At 44.2% G+C, this 17,445-nt stretch overlaps 1 protein-coding gene across 6 annotated transcripts in view; it reads left to right on the top strand.

Annotated features, from left to right (window-relative positions):
* il34 (interleukin 34) overlaps positions 1–16,833 on the top strand; it is a 29,140-nt gene extending 12,307 nt beyond the window's left edge. For 2 of the 6 annotated variants that reach the window (XR_010819992.1, XR_010819993.1), the window contains exons 8-10: positions 13,939–14,061; positions 16,074–16,284; positions 16,505–16,832. Coding sequence is in view for 3 of the 6 variants with exons in the window: in XM_066713484.1 (XP_066569581.1) it covers positions 5,741–5,841 (101 nt within the window). In the remaining 3 variants the exon portion in view is untranslated. Of the gene's footprint in view, positions 1–294; positions 6,256–13,938; positions 14,062–16,073; positions 16,285–16,504 lie in introns of those variants that run through there. The other 4 variants (XR_010819994.1, XM_066713485.1, XM_066713484.1 and 1 more) reach the window with 4 other exon arrangements.
* The last annotated feature ends 612 nt before the right edge of the window (positions 16,834–17,445 follow it).

Raw genomic sequence — 17,445 nt, 5'->3', positions numbered from 1 at the left:
TGTAGTGAAGAGGTCTACCCGAGTTCGTCCCAGCTTCTCCCAGATCTGTTCCACCACTTGAGGATTCAATCTCCATTTTGAGCTGTCTGGACCTCCCCGGGAGAGAATGTCAGCCACCGTGTTGGACACACCTGGCAGGTGTATTGCCCTTATCGATCAAAGGTTGGCCTGTGCCCACAGGAGAAGTCTGCACGCCACACAATGTAATCTGGGGGGGGGCAAGCCCCCCTGGTGGTTGATATAAGCCACTACTGTCATGTTGTTTGTCTGAACTAAGGCATGTCTGTCTGACAGGACATGGCGGAAGTGGTGCAGCGCCAGCAGCACCGCTTACATCTCCTGTGCGTTGATGTGGACGACCGACCAGAATCCACTCTACATCCCCTTCACTCCTGTTCCATTCCTGACATCGCCCCAGCCTGTGTTTGAGGGGTCTGTGGTGATGAATCCCTTTCTGTGAGGGCAGTCGAGGGGGGAGCCGAGGTGCAGGTTTTCTTGATTTTGCCACCTGGACAGTGTCCTCCTGCATGTTGGGGTCACTGTCTGTGATGTTTGTCTTGCGTTGGGTGTAACATGTAGGCGTTTACCCAACATTGTAATGGACGTATGTGCATGAGTCCAAGGGGAAGGGTATTCGAGGTGGCCACCATCAGCCCCAACAGTTTTGAAATTGGACCAGTTGGAGAGTCGATGTCCTCCTGAATAATGCAAGGCACGTCTCCAACGACTTGATTCTGCCTTCTGACAGATAGGCAAGCATGTTCACAGAGTCTAGCCTCATTCCCAAGAACACTATAGTCTTTGCAGGCTTGAGAGAGCCCTTCTCTGTGTGAACGGAAAGACCCAATGTAGTCACGTGACGTATGACCTGTCGTATGTTCCAGAACTTGTACACCTGACCCTGGAAGGTGAAGCGCAGGTATTTCCTGTGCGCTGGGGGGATGGGGATGTGGAATTAGGCATCCCTGAGGTCGATTGACGTGAACCATTTGCTCGGCCGGATGGACAGGAGGATACGCTGCGCAGTCAACATGCGGAAGTTTCTTTTCTTCAGAAACATGTTGAGGCCCCTCAGGTCAATAAAGGTCAATAATGGGCCTGAAGCCTCCATCCTTCTTTGGCACTAGGAAGTATCTCGAGTAGAACCCTACTCGAGAGTTCTCTGTGGCCACTAGTCGTGTCGCTCGTTTCTCCCGCATCACAGAGATTTCCTGTGACAGAGCTCTTGCCCTTTCGGGGCATCCAACAGTAGTGGTCAGCACCCCCCTGAAGGAGGGGGGTGACCAGAGTGGAATTGGAGGGCGTATCCATGGGTCATCGTCGTTCGCACCCACGTGTCCTGCGTGCAGGTTTGCCATTGGTCGAGTCCGGTCAGTCTGTCGTGTGGTGGTGGGGATGGTGATGGCAGCCTCGTCCTTTGAGGGATGCTCCTGAGGCTTCGCAGGGGGCTTACGAGGATCACTTTTGCCCCTAGGTCTCCAGACGGAGAGCCTGTTCTTTCCCCTTTGTTGCATCTGGCCCCTGCATCTGAAGCTGCCTTGGGCACTGCCGGTCTGTGGCTGTTGTTGTTGTTGTTGCAGGTTTTTTTTGCTCCTAACCCACTGCCTTCCTAGGTGCCGTGGGTAGGGCCAATGGCGTGACTGAGGCTAGCATGATTGCTGCAGGTCAGCATATTTGGAGGCCGTTTCCTTGGCCTAGTGCTCAATGCTGAGGTCTACGGTCTGCCACGAACGTCTGCCCCGGTGTAATAGGAGCATTGAGTCACACAGTCTTCACGGCATCCTGCAACTTGGCCTGTGTCAGCCAGAGATGTCGCCTCACCACAACCATTGCCACCAGAGACTTGCTTATTGCTTTCCCTCCTTCTCTAAGGAGGTCTGTCATATTGGCAGCCATCAGTTCCATTTCCTCTGCGTCTGCCGCTGAGGGGCTCTCTCGTTGCTGCCGGGCCTAGTGTCCCATGTAGAACACGAGAATGGACTGAGTGTCTGCCGCCATGACCGCCAGTGTCTCTGCCATGTAAGCAGAGCATTTTTTCAGCATTAGGTCCGTGGTGTAGCACTGCTTGTTGGGGCACAGGGGCTCCTTCCCCAGCAGCGTGTTGGCCTGGACCAGGCGTGAGACGGAGTCCCCGATGGGAGGGATGGGTCCCATGCCCATCTGTTCTGCTCCCTCCGTGGCGCACATCAGCTCTGCCTGTCATGTCATGGGTGCGGACGCTGGAGGACCGAAACACCTGCACAAAGTCCTGGAAAAATGGGAGTCTTTCCGTGGCCTTCACAGGCTTCTCCCTCGTGAGACAGTCTGTATTTGGGTTCCAGGGAACATCCACCGCTTCTGTTGCCCTGCACATCAACTCCTTCAACTCTGCGCTGGGCCCTGCAAATAGCTCCGTCACTTAGCTGGCTTCCTCCGATTCCCTGTTGAAGGGGGGGCTCCGAAATGTTGGACGTGGAGGCTGTACAGCAGAACCCCTCCTCCTCCAGGAGGGGCAGGGCATGGGGTGATGGCAGGGCCTCGCGCTGGCTTCTAGACGGCTCCCTTCTGCCCAGATCGTGTCCAACATCTGCTTCCTAGTAGCCATTTGGGTCAGAAGGGAAGCCCTGAACTTCTGCTCACCTTCCTGCCGGGGGAAGTCTCCCTCCTCCTTCTGGGGGGGGGGGACTGGCATGGGAGTGTCCTCCATGGAGGCGTGTGTCAAGGTGAGTCATGTCACGGGGAGGTGTGCCTGGGAGAGCGTGGTAGAGCTTCACCGTGGAGGGGGAGGGGGGGTGGCTGACCTCTCTCTAGTTCAAGAACCCCTAAAAGTTGAAGAAGCAGAAGAGGGGCTTCTTCTCATTGGCGAGGGCTGACAGATTGGTGGGGGCCCCCCCACCCTCCAGCTGATCTCCCCTGGCCGATCGTCAAAGCCCTTGAGGAGCTGGGGAATGACCAGCTCTCCTACACCTGGTAGACTTGATGATGTCCACAGAGTGGGTGCAGCCCCCGTCTCCCCTGAGTGCCTAAAGTGCATGCTCACTGCCCAGGCACCGCTCACAAAGACCATGCCCATTATCTGAGGGCAGTCTTGCTTCACAGCGGGAGCAGCGGTGAAATGCTCCTTTTGGCTTCATCTTGGTGGGAAGTTCCAGCTGCAAATCCTCCTCCCACAGCCCTTGTCAGGCAATGCAAACATTCCCAGCTCCCAATAAAGCCTGTCTCCTTCTCCCCTGCCTGTTGGCGTCACAGGTCTTATGGGAGTCGACTGGTCAATGTGGGCCAAGTCGATGTCGAGGGTGGGTTCGACGTCGAAAGTGCGATCCTAGGATCGAATCTCGGTAGAGACACTCTCTCTTCCTAGCAGCAGACTCACATTTTTTTAATAATCTGTAAAGGTACATGGAAAATGTAATCAGGCGCACAGCAGATCTCTGTAGAGGGGCTGAAAGCCAGCTCCGAGCGAGACTGTCGCTGTACACTTACCTCATCCGAGAAGCACACTCTTTTAAGCAACCACGCTCCAGAATACTCTGAAGAGCGCAATAGATATTCCGATTAAAGAATAAGGAAATAAACAGACTCCGAAGAGCTGGGGAGCACATTCTAGCTTTTAGCACACCCGCAAAGTGAAACCCAAACTAAAGCTGTATCACTGGCAAAGTGAATGAAGAAATGGCAGGCAGTTGCGGTCCTGCCAGCAGGGCCCCTAATTGGGCAGCTTTGGTACATGTGTTCACAGATTGGCAGGTCAGAAGGCTCTTCCCAATCGGAAATGGCTGTCTTTCGATGTGCAATGAAATGTGCAATGAAATGTTCTGTATTTTTGCTAGTCCCTTGATGACTCAGTGTGTTGCTCTGCCTGCAGGCCCCTGTCAAAGCTGCACCTCATGTCCCACACTTCACTGATGCCAATCCTGCCGCCCTGTGACCACTCTCAGTGTGTGATGCCCCATCAGTCCCAACTCCCATCTGCCACACGCACATAAGGAAGGGAACCAAAAAGCCCGGCCAACTGTTTATTTTTGTACTATTTATTTTTGTATGTATTGGGTAATTTCTGTGTTAAAGCAGAATATATAATTATATACACTGCCTGTAGAGCAGGGGTGCACAACGTAATCTTAACAAAGGCCAAACTCAAACGGCGGGCTGACAGGTGGGGGGGGAGACATGTCGTTTTTGTTCATTTTTGGGCACGACCCGAGTGGCGGGTCGGATGTTGTGCCCCTCTGCTACAGAAAGTCTACACCGCCTTTTGCTGTGTCAGTACCTCATGCATTTAAATTTAATTTCAGTGCCTCAGTTTCATGTGTTAGGATTTTTCCCCACTCATCTACACACCAGACTCCACACTGTTAAGGGGAAAAATGTTTTTAGTGTGAAAAACGTATATACATTAAAAATACAAAACTGAAAGATCATAATTTAATACGTCTCCTCCTGCCTGAGTTAAAACTTAGTGGACGCTCCTTTTGAATCTCCTGAGTGTATTTTTGCAAACCTCAAATGGGATTCGACGTGCTTTCTTGAGTACCATACAGACCACATTGGTGCAATGCTTGGGATATTGTTGTCACATGCACACTTTGACCAGTCTTGGCCATAAAAAACAGATGTCCTGATCTAGCCACCTTCCAGTTCTTCATATTCATCTTGACCATGCTCAAAGGGATATATATCTTTATATATGTTAAAAAATATCAAAGGCCTTTTTATATATATATATTTATATTGATATGTTTTAATACCCATCCTCTCATCTGTGCCTTTCAACAACTTTGGCCCAGAAAGCTCCTTGGTGCTCATGGTTGAGTCTTTTAAAGGCACTATCCAGCACAGGGAAGTGATTTGCTTAAATCTGAACTAATTTAGGATTGCTATTAAAAGGGGGATGGACATCCCACAGATGCTCGATTGGATTGAGATCTGGGGAATTTGGAGGCTAAGTCAACACCTTGAACTCGTGATTCATCAGACCAGGCCACCTTCTTCCATTGCTCCGTGCTCAGTTCTGATGCTCACGTGCCCATTGTAGGCGCTTTTGGCAGTGGACAGGGGTCAGCATGGGCACCCTGACTGGTCTGCGGCTACGCAGCCCCATACGCAACAAACTGCGATGCACTGTGTGTTCTGACACTTTTCTATCAGAACCAGCATTCACTTTTTCAGCAATTTGAGTTACAGTAGCTCGTCTGTTGGATCGGACCACATGGGCCAGCCTTCGCTCCCCACGTGCATCAATGAGACTTGGCCGCCCATGACCCTGTCGCCGGTTCATCTCTTTTCCTTCCTTGGACCACTTTTGATAGGTACTGACCACTGCAGACCGGGAACACCCCACAAGAGCTGCAGTTTTGGAGATGCTCTGACCCAGTGGTCTAGCCATCACAATTTGGCCCTTGTCAAAGTCGCTCAGATCCTTACGCTTGCCCATTTTTCCTGCTTCTAACACATCAACTTTGAGGATAAAATGGTCACTTACTGCCTAATATATCCCACCCACTGACAGGTGCCATGATAACGAGATTATCAGTGTTACTCACTTCACCTGTCAGTGGTCATAATGTTATGGCTGATCGGTGTATATATATATATATATATATATATATATCACACACACAGTGAAAGCAGTCTAACAAACTGCAGTGCTGTGTAAGATAGTGGGTGAGTGATGCTGTTGGTGCATTGTAAGTGAGTCTGAGCTTGTGTGTACATATCTGTGTAATTCTGAATTAATTCTTACTTAATTTCTGATGTACAGCACCCCCCACAACATCCCCTCCAGCTTCAGCTCCACCATCCCAGTGTTCACTGCCTGACACACACTTCACAAATTATGTAGCTTTAAAGAGCCATCGGTAAGGGACCCAACTGGACAACTGTTATTTTGAATGCGCAACTGTCTATAGGATAATATTGTGTTGTGTGTGTGTGTGTGTATGAGAGAGAGAGAACTAATTTTACATGTGAGTCAGAGAGAGATAGTATTTATTTTCCTTTATTGTCTCTGTAAAAGCTTTGTGTAAATGTCATGCTAATAAGGCTAGTTTTTAATAGTTTTCAATGAAATATATTATTAAGGGGGAGTAAGATGCTGTAGTTTCCCTCCTTTGATTATTGTGTAACTAAAAGTATCGTGTATGATTAACAACACCATTGTTACACTTGTATTATAGTGTAACTAGAATGTATATATATATAAACTGGAGTTCTTTTTTCGGTGTATTGTTTGAGTGAGTGTAACAGCGATCTTTAAATAAAATAATATTGTAGTAATCTGGGACTGCACTGTGTCTGTCTGTGTGTTGGGGGGTGGGGCAGTTCATGTGCTGTGTGTATAGTTACTGGGAAATATAAGAACCAGGGTCAGGGGTTAGTCCCATGCGGGAACAAGGGGGCACTGTGATTGGGAGAAATTGACATAAATAGGGCTTCACCAGTTCCTTCTTTTGATCTGGGAGTCGTCCAGCGTCAGTCCAGGGTTGGTGCCTTGCTGCAGCTCTGTGGCCAGCTGGTTGGTGTATATGGTGGGGCTCAGACTGCAGCCCTGCCTCACCCCTTGTCCCTGGGGAAGGCTTCAGTGCTTCTGGTGTCTTTCTTCACGCTGATCTTGCAGCCTGTATACAGTGAGGGAAAAAAGTATTTGATCCCCTGCTGATTTTGTACGTTTGCCCACTGAAAAATAAATGATCAGTTTATAATTTTAATGGTAGGTGTATTTTAACAGTGAAAGACAGAATAACAACAAAAAAATCCAGAAAAACGCATTTCAAAAAAGTTATACATTGATTTGCATGTTAATGAGGGAAATAAGTATTTGACCCCTTCGACTTAGTACTTGGTGGCAAAACCCTCGTTGGCAATCACAGAGGTCAGACGTTTCTTGCAGTTGGCCACCAGGTTTGCACACATCTCAGGAGGGATTTTGTCCCACTCCTCTTTGCAGATCCTCTCCAAGTCATTAAGGTTGCAAGGCTGACGTTTGGCAACTCGAACCTTCAGCTCCCTCCACAGATTTTCTATGGGATTAAGGTCTGGAGACTGGCTAGGCCACTCCAGGACCTTAATGTGCTTCTTCTTGAGCCACTCCTTTGTTGCCTTGGCTGTGTGTTTTGGGTCATTGTCATGCTGGAATACCCATCCACGACCCATTTTCAATGCCCTGGCTGAGGGAAGGAGGTTCTCACCCAAGATTTGATGGTACACGGCCCCGTCCATCGTCCCTTTGATGCGGTGCAGTTGTCCTGTCCCCTTAGCAGAAAAACACCCTCAAAGCATAATGTTTCCACCTCCATGTTTGACGGTGGGGATGGTGTTCTTGGGGTCATTCCTCCTCCTCCAAACACGGCAAGTTGAGTTGATGCCAAAGAGCTCGATTTTGGTCTCATCTGACCTGAACACTTTCACCCAGTTCTCCTCTGAATCATTCAGATGTTGGCAAACTTCAGACGGGCCTGTACATGTGCTTTCTTGAGCAGGGGGACCTTGCAGGCGCTGCAGGATTTCAGTCCTTCACAGCGTAGTGTGTTACCAATAGTTTTCTTGGTGACTATGGTCCCAGCTGCCTTGAGATCATTAACAAGATCCTCCCGTGTAGTTCTGGGCTGATTCCTCACCGTTCTCATGATCATTGAAACTCCACGAGGTGAGATATTGCATGGAGCCCCAGACCGAAGGAGACTGACAGTTATTTTGTGTTTCTTCCATTTGCGAATAATCGCACCAACTGTTGTCACCTTCTCACCAAGCTGCTTGGCGATGGTCTTGTAGCCCATTCCAGCCTTGTGTAGGTCTACAATCTTGTCCCTGACATCCTTGGACAGCTCTTTGGTCTTGGTCATGGTGGAGAGTTTGGAATCTGATTGATTGATTGCTTCTGTGGACAGGTGTCTTTTATACAGGTAACGAGCTGAGATTAGGAGCACTCCCTTTAAGAGAGTGGTCCTAATCTCAGCTCGTTACCTGTATAAAAGACACCTGGGAGCCAGAAATCTTGCTGATTGATAGGGGATCAAATACTTATTTCCCTCATTAACATGCAAATCAAGGTATTACTTTTTTTAAATGCGTTTTTCTGGATTTTTTCTGGATGTCTCTTACTGTTAAAATACACCTACCATTAAAATTAAAGACTGATCATTTCTTTGTCAGTGGGCAAACGTACAAAATCAGCAGGGGATCAAATACTTTTTTCCCTCACTGTTCCCTCACTCACTCATTGTTCGCCCTCCCCCGATGCTACATGAGTCAAATGCTTTTTTGAAGTCTATAAAGCAGACTTTTGTGTGTGCAGTGGCTGTCCTGGCTGATCGGGAAGTGCAGGGTGTAGATATGGTCAGCAGTGCAATGGTTGGGTAGGAAGCCGCTCTGGCTTCTGTTGAGGACTCTGTGCTCCTGTATGAAGGCCAGGAGATGGCTGTTCAGGACGCTACAGAACAGCTTCCCCAGGCTGCTGCTCAGACAGATCCCTCTGTAGTTGTCTGGGTTCAGTCTGACTCCTTTATTTTATACACTCACCTAAAGGATTATTAGGAACACCTGTTCAATTTCTCATTAATGCAATTATCTAACCAACCAATCACATGGCAGTTGCTTCAATGCATTTAGGGGTGTGGTCCTGGTCAAGACAATCTCCTGAACTCCAAACTGAATGTCTGAATGGGAAAGAAAGGTGATTTAAGCAATTTTGAGCGTGGCATGGTTGTTGGTGCCAGACGGGCCGGTCTGAGTATTTCACAATCTGCTCAGTTACTGGGATTTTCACGCACAACCATTTCTAGGGTTTACAAAGAATGGTGTGAAAAGGGAAAAACATCCAGTATGCGGCAGTCCTGTGGGCGAAAATGCCTTGTTGATGCTAGAGGTCAGAGAAGAATGGGCCGACTGATTCAAGCTGACAGAAGAGCAACTTTGACTGAAATAACCACTCGTTACAACCGAGGTATGCAGCAAAGCATTTGTGAAGCCACAACACGTACAACCTTGAGGCGGATGGGCTACAACAGCAGAAGACCCCACCGGGTACCACTCATCTCCACTACAAATAGGAAAAAGAGGCTACAATTTGCACAAGCTCACCAAAATTGGACAGTTGAAGACTGGAAAAATGTTGCCTGGTCTGATGAGTCTCGATTTCTGTTGAGACATTCAGATGGTAGAGTCAGAATTTGGCGTAAACAGAATGAGAACATGGATCCATCATGCCTTGTTACCACTGTGCAGGCTGGTGGTGGTGGTGTAATGGTGTGGGGGATGTTTTCTTGGCACACTTTAGGCCCCTTAGTGCCAATTGGGCATGGTTTAAATGCCACAGCCTACCTGAGCATTGTTTCTGACCATGTCCATCCCTTTATGACCACCATGTACCCATCCTCTGATGGCTACTTCCAGCAGGATAATGCACCATGTCACAAAGGTCGAATCATTTCAAATTGGTTTCTTGAACATGACAATGAGTTCACTGTACTAAACTGGCCCCCACAGTCACCAGATCTCAACCCAATAGAGCATCTTTGGGATGTGGTGGAACGGGAGCTTCGTGCCCTGGATGTGCATCCCACAAATCTCCATCAACTGCAAGATGCTATCCTATCAATATGGGCCAACATTTCTACAGAATGCTTTCAGCACCTTGTTGAATCAATGCCACGTAGAATTAAGGCAGTTCTGAAGGCGAAAGGGGGTCAAACACAGTATTAGTATGGTGTTCCTAATAATCCTTTAGGTGAGTGTATATTGGGATCTTGAATCACTCTCTCCAATGTTTTTAGTTCTTGTTTATGAGAGATTGGCTGGTACAATGATTCAAAGTTTGTCCAGATGTTTCCATTTTGAATACCTAGCAGTTTGTCCTGTTTTTTGGCATTCAGGTTGTGGCAGGCTCCCAGAAAATGTTATTTTCAATAGAGTTCTTAATTTGAGCGCTTCCATACTTTTGTTTATTTTGACCAGAGTGTGATTGCATTACCTGTGTTAGGGTTTCACAGTACGTCTAGTGCAGTGCTGTGTCTGAAGTGCTTTGAATGAGTTTTCTGTGGAGTCTCAGACACTGGTATGTGGCTGCCATGGAGATGAGGAGAGATCACACCACCACCACTCCAGAGCTCCAGCCACACTTACTTTTTATGTGCTTGATGAAGGGAGGAGGAGATCTCCATATCCATTTGGGCAGTTTGTGTTCAGGTCAGGTTTCATGTCAAAAATGATTATATCAATATTGTTTAAAGTATTTACAAAGTCTGTCTCCCTCTCTCCAGACTGCCTCCCTGCTGCCCTAGACTTTCTACAACCTGTCTCACTTATGTCAGCTCTTAGTAAGAACATAAGAACATAATAAAGTTTACAAATGAGAGGAGGCCATTTGACGCATCGTGCGCGTTTGGTGTACATTAATAACTAAGTGATCCAAGGATCCTATCCAGTCTATTTTTAAATGTTCCCAAATTTTCAGCTCAACCACATCGCTGGGGAGTTTGTTCAGATTGTGAGACTCTCTGTGTAAAGAAGTGTCTCCTGTTTTCCGTCTTGAATGCCTTGAAGCCCAATTTCCATTTGTGTCCCTGGGTGCGTGTGTCCCTGCTGATCTGGAAAAGCTCCTCTGGTTTGATGTGGTCGATGCCTTTCATGATTTTGAAGACTTGGATCAAGTCCCCACGTAGTCTCCTCTGTTCCAGGGTGAAAAGGTTCAGTTCCTCAGTCTCTCAGTAGGACATTCCCTTCAGACCTGGAATAAGTCTGGTTGCTCTCCTCTGAACTGCCTCTAGAGCAGCGATTATCTTTCTTGAAGTGTGGAGCCCAGAACTGTCCACAGTATCCAGATGAGCTCTAACTAGGGCATTGTACAGTCTGAACATTACTGCCCTTGTTCTCAATTCTACACTTACAAAATACCCTAACATTGTGTTTGCCTTTTTTATTGCTTCCCCACATTGTTTGGATGGAGAAAGTGAGGAGTCCACATAGACCCCGTTCACACTTATTAGGCCGGCCCTGGGGGCCTCAAATTCAGTCCGGCTTTTCTCAGACACCCCGTTCACACTTGCGCTTTTAGGAGCCTCAGTGTGTCACATATATGCGGGCGAAAAGCGGCCTAAACTAAATGCATGCCGGGAATAAACAAATCTGCTCAAACAAACCAGTGACGCAGGACATTAGATCTGATTACAGGTGTATGCAATGTATTCATAATCACAAGTTAATAATATTGATGTAAATATATAGGCTATTGATCGGTTATATATTTTCTTTGAAAGTAATCTTAACCCTTTGCAGCCGAAGCTTTCTAATATAATTAAAAATGTGCTGGTTCAATGGGGAATCTAATTCATATATTTCCCTTTACAAATGTCTATCTTCGGTTCTGCAAGTCTAAGTGCTGTTATTTAATTCACCCGAAAGCGAAGCACCTTCATTAGGACATCTGCATTAAATCACAGTAAATCGTGTGCATTGAAAGCAGCCTCTGTGACGCGTCTGTAGTTTTATATCCTCAGACAGCAGCTGCGCTCCTGCGGTTTGTGTTGTAACTGTATCTTCATCCTCATTGTAACCGCGCTTTCATTTCTGCATCGGCCCAGTTTTACCTCTAACGCTGGCATTTGTGATCGTACTGCTCAGCTCAATATAACTGCATTTCGGATTGGATAGTAAACAGCTGGTCTCATATTAAAATGCATTGATTTGAATGGAAACCTGCTTCGGTTAAATTTATATCGTTTTGATGCAAAATTGGGATAATTAATAAAGTTATGGTCCCGTTCACAATTACACAATGCAATTTCCACGTGTAAAATGCATGCTGTTAAATTTCAGACTTCAATCATACTTAGTACAAGAACAAACAATAGCAAGTTTACCAGCCACACACTTTTATTTTAATCGACCGAGTAGTTTTAACTGTTTACATTATAACTCATTACTTAGCCTAGACTTTTATAATATATATAAAGATGTGAGCTAGCGAAATGGATCAGTACATTTAAGAATATAGATCGATATGACATTCAAACAATACAGAGACAATACTGTGTCCTGCAGTGCGTAGCTGTGTCGGTGCCCGTGTTTACTCTGTGTTTATTGTGTGTTTACTCTGTGTTTACTCTGTGTTTATTGTGTGTTTACTCTGTGTTTATTGTGTGTTTATTGTGTGTTTACTCTGTGTTTACTCTGTGTTTATTGTGTTTACTCTGTGTTTACTCTGTGTTTATTGTGTGTTTACTCTGTGTTTATTGTGTGTTTACTCTGTGTTTACTCTGTGTTTATTGTGTGTTTACTCTGTGTTTACTCTATGTTTATTCCGCGGGACGAAGCGGCGTCTCGGGGGGCGGGGCTTGAGTCACACGATGACGCTTCCACCCAGCCCAGGGCCGGCGCGTCACAGTCACATTTAGGCCCGGTCAAAAAGCCGGCCTAAATCTATGACCCAAATCTCAAGTGTGAACGGGGTCATAGACCCTAGCTCTTTCTCATGCGTTACTTCATCTCGTTCTATTCGTCCCACAGTGTAATTATAGTGGACATTTCTGTTACCTGCATGTAGTACCTTGCACTTGTCCACATTGAATCTCATCTGCCAGGTGTCGACCCTATGAATATTATCTAAGTCCCTTTGAATAGCCTGTGCTGCTGAGATTGTATCTGCTGAGCCGCCTATTTTTAGTATCATCTGCAAATTTTACAAGTTTGGACTCTGGGATAGTTAGCAATCCTCACTCCAGTTAGAAGCAACTATTCTAATTCCTCTGTTCCTTCCTCCTCCTCCTCTAACCCTCTGTTTCCTATACCAACCAGTTCATAATCCATCTACTTACATTACCCTGAATGCCAACAGCTTCCAATTTGAGGATCAGTCTTTGGTGTGGAACCTTATCAAAAGCTTTTTGGAAATCTAAGTATATCATATCATATGCTTTCACATGATCTACAGCTGCAGTTGCATGTTCAAAAAACTCCAATAAATTAGTAAGACATGATCTGCCTCATCTAAACCCATGTTGACTATCTCTAAGAATATGTTTTTCATTAAGATGCTCCTCAATTTTCTGTCTAATTATTTTTTCCAACATTTTACAGGTGATGCAGGTGAGACTGATTGGTCTGTAATTTCCTGGCTCAGTTTTGTCCCCTTTCTTGTGGATTGGATGACATTTGCCGTCTTCCAGTCAGTTGGCACATCCCCTGTTCTAAGTGTCATTTGGAATAATCGAGTTAGCGGCCTATAAATAATTTCCCTAATTTCTTTAAGTGCTGTTGGAAATATACCATCTGGCCCAGGTGATTTGTTTGTTTCTAATTCTGCTAGTCCCTTTAGTACCTCCTCCTCATTTATCCTGATCTCTCTTAGGGTTTGACTGGACTGATTGTCAACCTGTGGCATGTTATCCATTTTTTCTTTTGTAAAAACCTCTGTGAAATACTCATTTAGAACATTTGCCACATCTTGTTCGTTTTCCAAGATACCTCAATTTTTGCCCTTTAGCTGTTTCACTTGCTCATTGACCTCTGCTGTTGCAGTATTGAAAAAACCTCTTTGCATTAGTTTTAGCTCCAAGAGCTATGTTTCTTTCTATTTCCCTCTTTGCTTTCCTGATCCCTTTTTGCATACCTCTATTAAACCATTTTGGCCAATGTTTTTGTACAAGTTTTGGTACAAATGTCTCCTGAGCCTCAAGTAGTATATTCTTAAAATATAACCATCCATTTTCGACTGAATCTGTATCCAGTGTGCTCCAGTCTACCTCTTCTAAGTGCCGCTTCATACCTTCAAGGTTTGCATTTCTAAAATCGTAGACCATTGTTTTAGACTTGGTCCTTGTTTTTTGAAAGAATGCCTCAAAGCTAACCATATTGTGATCACAGTTTGCCATTGGTTCTCTAACTAGTGTCCCTCTGACTCTATTGCTTTTCTGTTCTGCGTCTTTCCTTTCTCATTTGTCTTTGCCTTCCCCTCTCTGTTCTCAGCCTGTCCTTCAACTAGTCTGTATGCCTGTATGCCTGTATGCACACGGAGTGTCAACACACAAGCACCTGGAGTGCAGTTCAATCCAACGGTCACTGTCTGCCATATTAACATGACCTCCTCAGGTGAGAGTCTCTATATATACAGTGAGGGAAAAAAGTATTTGATCCCCTGCTGATTTTGTATGTTTGCCCACTGACAATGAAATGATCAGTCTATAATTTTAATGGTAGGTGTATTTTAACAGTGAGAGACAGAATAACAACAACAAAATCCAGAAAAACGCATTTCAAAAAAGTTATAAATTGATTTGCATGTTAATGATGGAAATAAGTATTTGATCCCCTATCAATCAGCAAGATTTCTGGCTCCCAGGTGTATTTTATACAGGTAACGAGCTGAGATTAGGGGCACTCTCTTAAAGGGAGCATGACAATGACCCAAAACACACAGCCAAGGCAACAAAGGAGTGGACCAAGAAGAAGCACATTAAGATCCTGGAGTGGCCTAGCCAGTCTCCAGACCTTAATCCCATAGAAAATCTGTGGAGGGAGCTGAAGGTTCGAGTTGCCAAACGTCAGCCTCGAAACCTTAATGACTTGGAGAGGATCTGCAAAGAGGAGTGGGACAAAATCCCTCCTGAGATGTGTGCAAACCTGGTGGCCAACTACAAGAAACGTCTGACCTCTGTGATTGCCAACAAGGGTTTTGCCACCAAGTACTAAGTCGAAGGGGTCAAATACTTATTTCCCTCATTAACATGCAAATCAATTTATAACTTTTTTGAAATGCGTTTTTCTGTATTTTTTTGTTGTTATTCTGTCTCTCACTGTTAAAATACACCTACCATTAAAATTATAGACTGATCATTTCTTTAAGTATTGTTGGAAATATACCATCTGGCCCAGGTGATTTGTCTGTTTTTAAAAGTCCAACGATATAGCCCCATCGTTGGCAAAGATAGGATTGGTGTAATGGCATTACAATACATGTCTGTATGTGAATTCCTACAAGTTTAAAAATGTTAAACTTAAAATGGTAAAGACAGAGTGGGATCATGACTGGACCCCCAGTATACAGGATAAAAAACAGGATAAAAAACGACAAAGTTTCTATAATTCTTTGTCTGAATAATAAGAATTTAGTGAAGATATGTATCATAATGGATCAATAAAACACCGAAGTAGTGAAATAATTGAAAGAGATTCATTTACATCTTATTTTAAATAATAATAACATCGTAAATAAATAAATGATCAGGGCTGTTTGAGACAAAACACACCACTAATCTAATATCTGAATTATCTTTCAATATGTATGTGCTTTGTGTGTTTATGTATGTATATATATATATAGTCTGAAGGTTATGTAAGGTAAATGTCTGGTTTGTATGCATTGTATTTTTAATATTGTGCATAGTCCAGAATAAGATGGAGAAGGGAAGTAACCAATAATTTCAGTATCATATTTAAAATTATGCAGTTATCGATGTTTTAACAACGGATTAATGAGGATCTAAACAATTAACTGTATACAGAGTGCATAAGGCATCAGAAATAAGATATAAATAATATATTCTATTATAAGAATAATGTTAAAGTAATATAAAATATACACTAAATAAATAGATTAATAATAATAATAAAAGTAAATGAATAATAATGGTGTCCTCTAAGACCCAGAAGGACAAATATTTGTTTGTTAAAAATCATATTATGGACACATTTTCTTTTTAAATTTGTTTTCCTGAGGTACAAATTGAATAAATAAATTCAATAAATAATTGAATGAGATATAGTTTAAAGCCTAAAGTCATGAAATTGTATGGAAATAGTCCTTTCACAAACAGAAATACCCTATCAATCAGGAAGGGATCCACCACCCCCCCCCCCCAGGGAGGGGTGGGGGGCAGTGAAAGTGTCAGTGAGCTCAACTCCCCCAGACAAGCAGCCTGAGAGGAATGAAAAGAAAATACTGAGAGAGAGATAAGACAAGCTGCTTACTACTACAAATCAAGCAACATTGTCAACAGACAGTAATGTCCTGGGAAATCAAGAATAGCTACATTACTGATGCTAATAATACTGATGTTGATACAGATGAATAGAAAAATAACTACTATTATCTGTCTTCACAGGAACCAGCAACAATGAATTTCCCTCACATTTATTCCACAGGTTCTCTACCCACATGCCATGACACATCAGTGCATATTCTCCCCTCTCACACTGGCCTCCGCTCTTAGTGCTTCAGCCCATAATCCGTCCTCATGGCCAGTGATGCCAGTGTGTGTGGATGGACACACACGATTCTTTTGGCTTCTTTTCACTTCGCTCTATTGCCAATAGGTGAGCTGTTATTAATGTTTTATATAAACTGTATTATGTTTTATATTAATAATAATATACAGACCAATCAAAGTAAATGTATTATGGTAGCAACAACCAATTTTGCAAGTTGTTCAGGACATACCCTCTAGACATTCCTGTCAATAATAAAACTGCAGAGAGAGAGAGGGCCCACAGCTGTTTGTTAAAAGTCTGTTTGTGGATTTAATCTTTTCTCCAGATAGGCAGGAACTGTTTTTGTTAATGAGCGATTGACAGTTACGGACGGATGGACCTTGCCTAGTATATCAAAGGAAGACATCTGTTCTTTGGATCCCACACCTCTTCCGAGGAAGACTACCATGAACATTACAAGAGTCAGAAATCTGACCTCAAGATAACACTCTGGCAAACCCCCAGTGACAGACCCCGGCCACAGACCCACATGCCCTGCAATGTATAAAAGGCTGACCACTTGTGCTGTTCAATAAGTCTCTGCTGAGGTAGAGTGCTTCCATGTTGGGCCCCTTCCAGGCCTGGCATGTTAAATAAATACATTTACCATCTATGCATCCAGACTGGGTTCTTCAATGCTGATGTGCTTTTTTTACATCGGTTCAGTACATTTGTCAGTTACACGGTTGCTATCTTTTAGGCTATATTTTCTTCATCTGTTTGTACTGCTGTGTTCAATACATAGTAAATTAGACATGTTTTAATAAATGTCAAAGTACTTTCTTTGTTCTTGTCAATTACAGGAAACCCTGTCAGTACAGGGATTATGTGTACTATCAAAATAAGAATATAAACAATACTTATTGTAAATAAATAATGATATATGGATGATGAACATATATAATTATTTATTATTATTATACATATTGGTATTATTATAATTTATGTTTTATGATTAATCAGGAACGTCAGGAACCCAGAGAAACCAATGAGACTATAATTTAATAATCAGAACCCAGAGAAACTTCCGGTTTTACTACCGGAAGCCACTAATGTTGTTTCATGTTACTGGCTTCACACGATGCTTCACACTTCTCCCAGTAAACCTGTTTGTAAAGTAAACATGCCTTAATTTATGACGTCATGAGCTAATCCCACGGTGCTCCTGCGAATTTGCCCAGCAGGCGGCGCTTTGATGACTCTCGCCTGAGCCGTCGACGCTTCTTG

This window comes from Amia ocellicauda, chromosome 9, assembly GCF_036373705.1.
Source record: "Amia ocellicauda isolate fAmiCal2 chromosome 9, fAmiCal2.hap1, whole genome shotgun sequence".
Lineage (NCBI taxonomy): Eukaryota > Metazoa > Chordata > Actinopteri > Amiiformes > Amiidae > Amia > Amia ocellicauda.
Note: the sequence above shows the minus strand (reverse complement) of the source record. Positions and strands in the feature narration are given on the sequence as shown.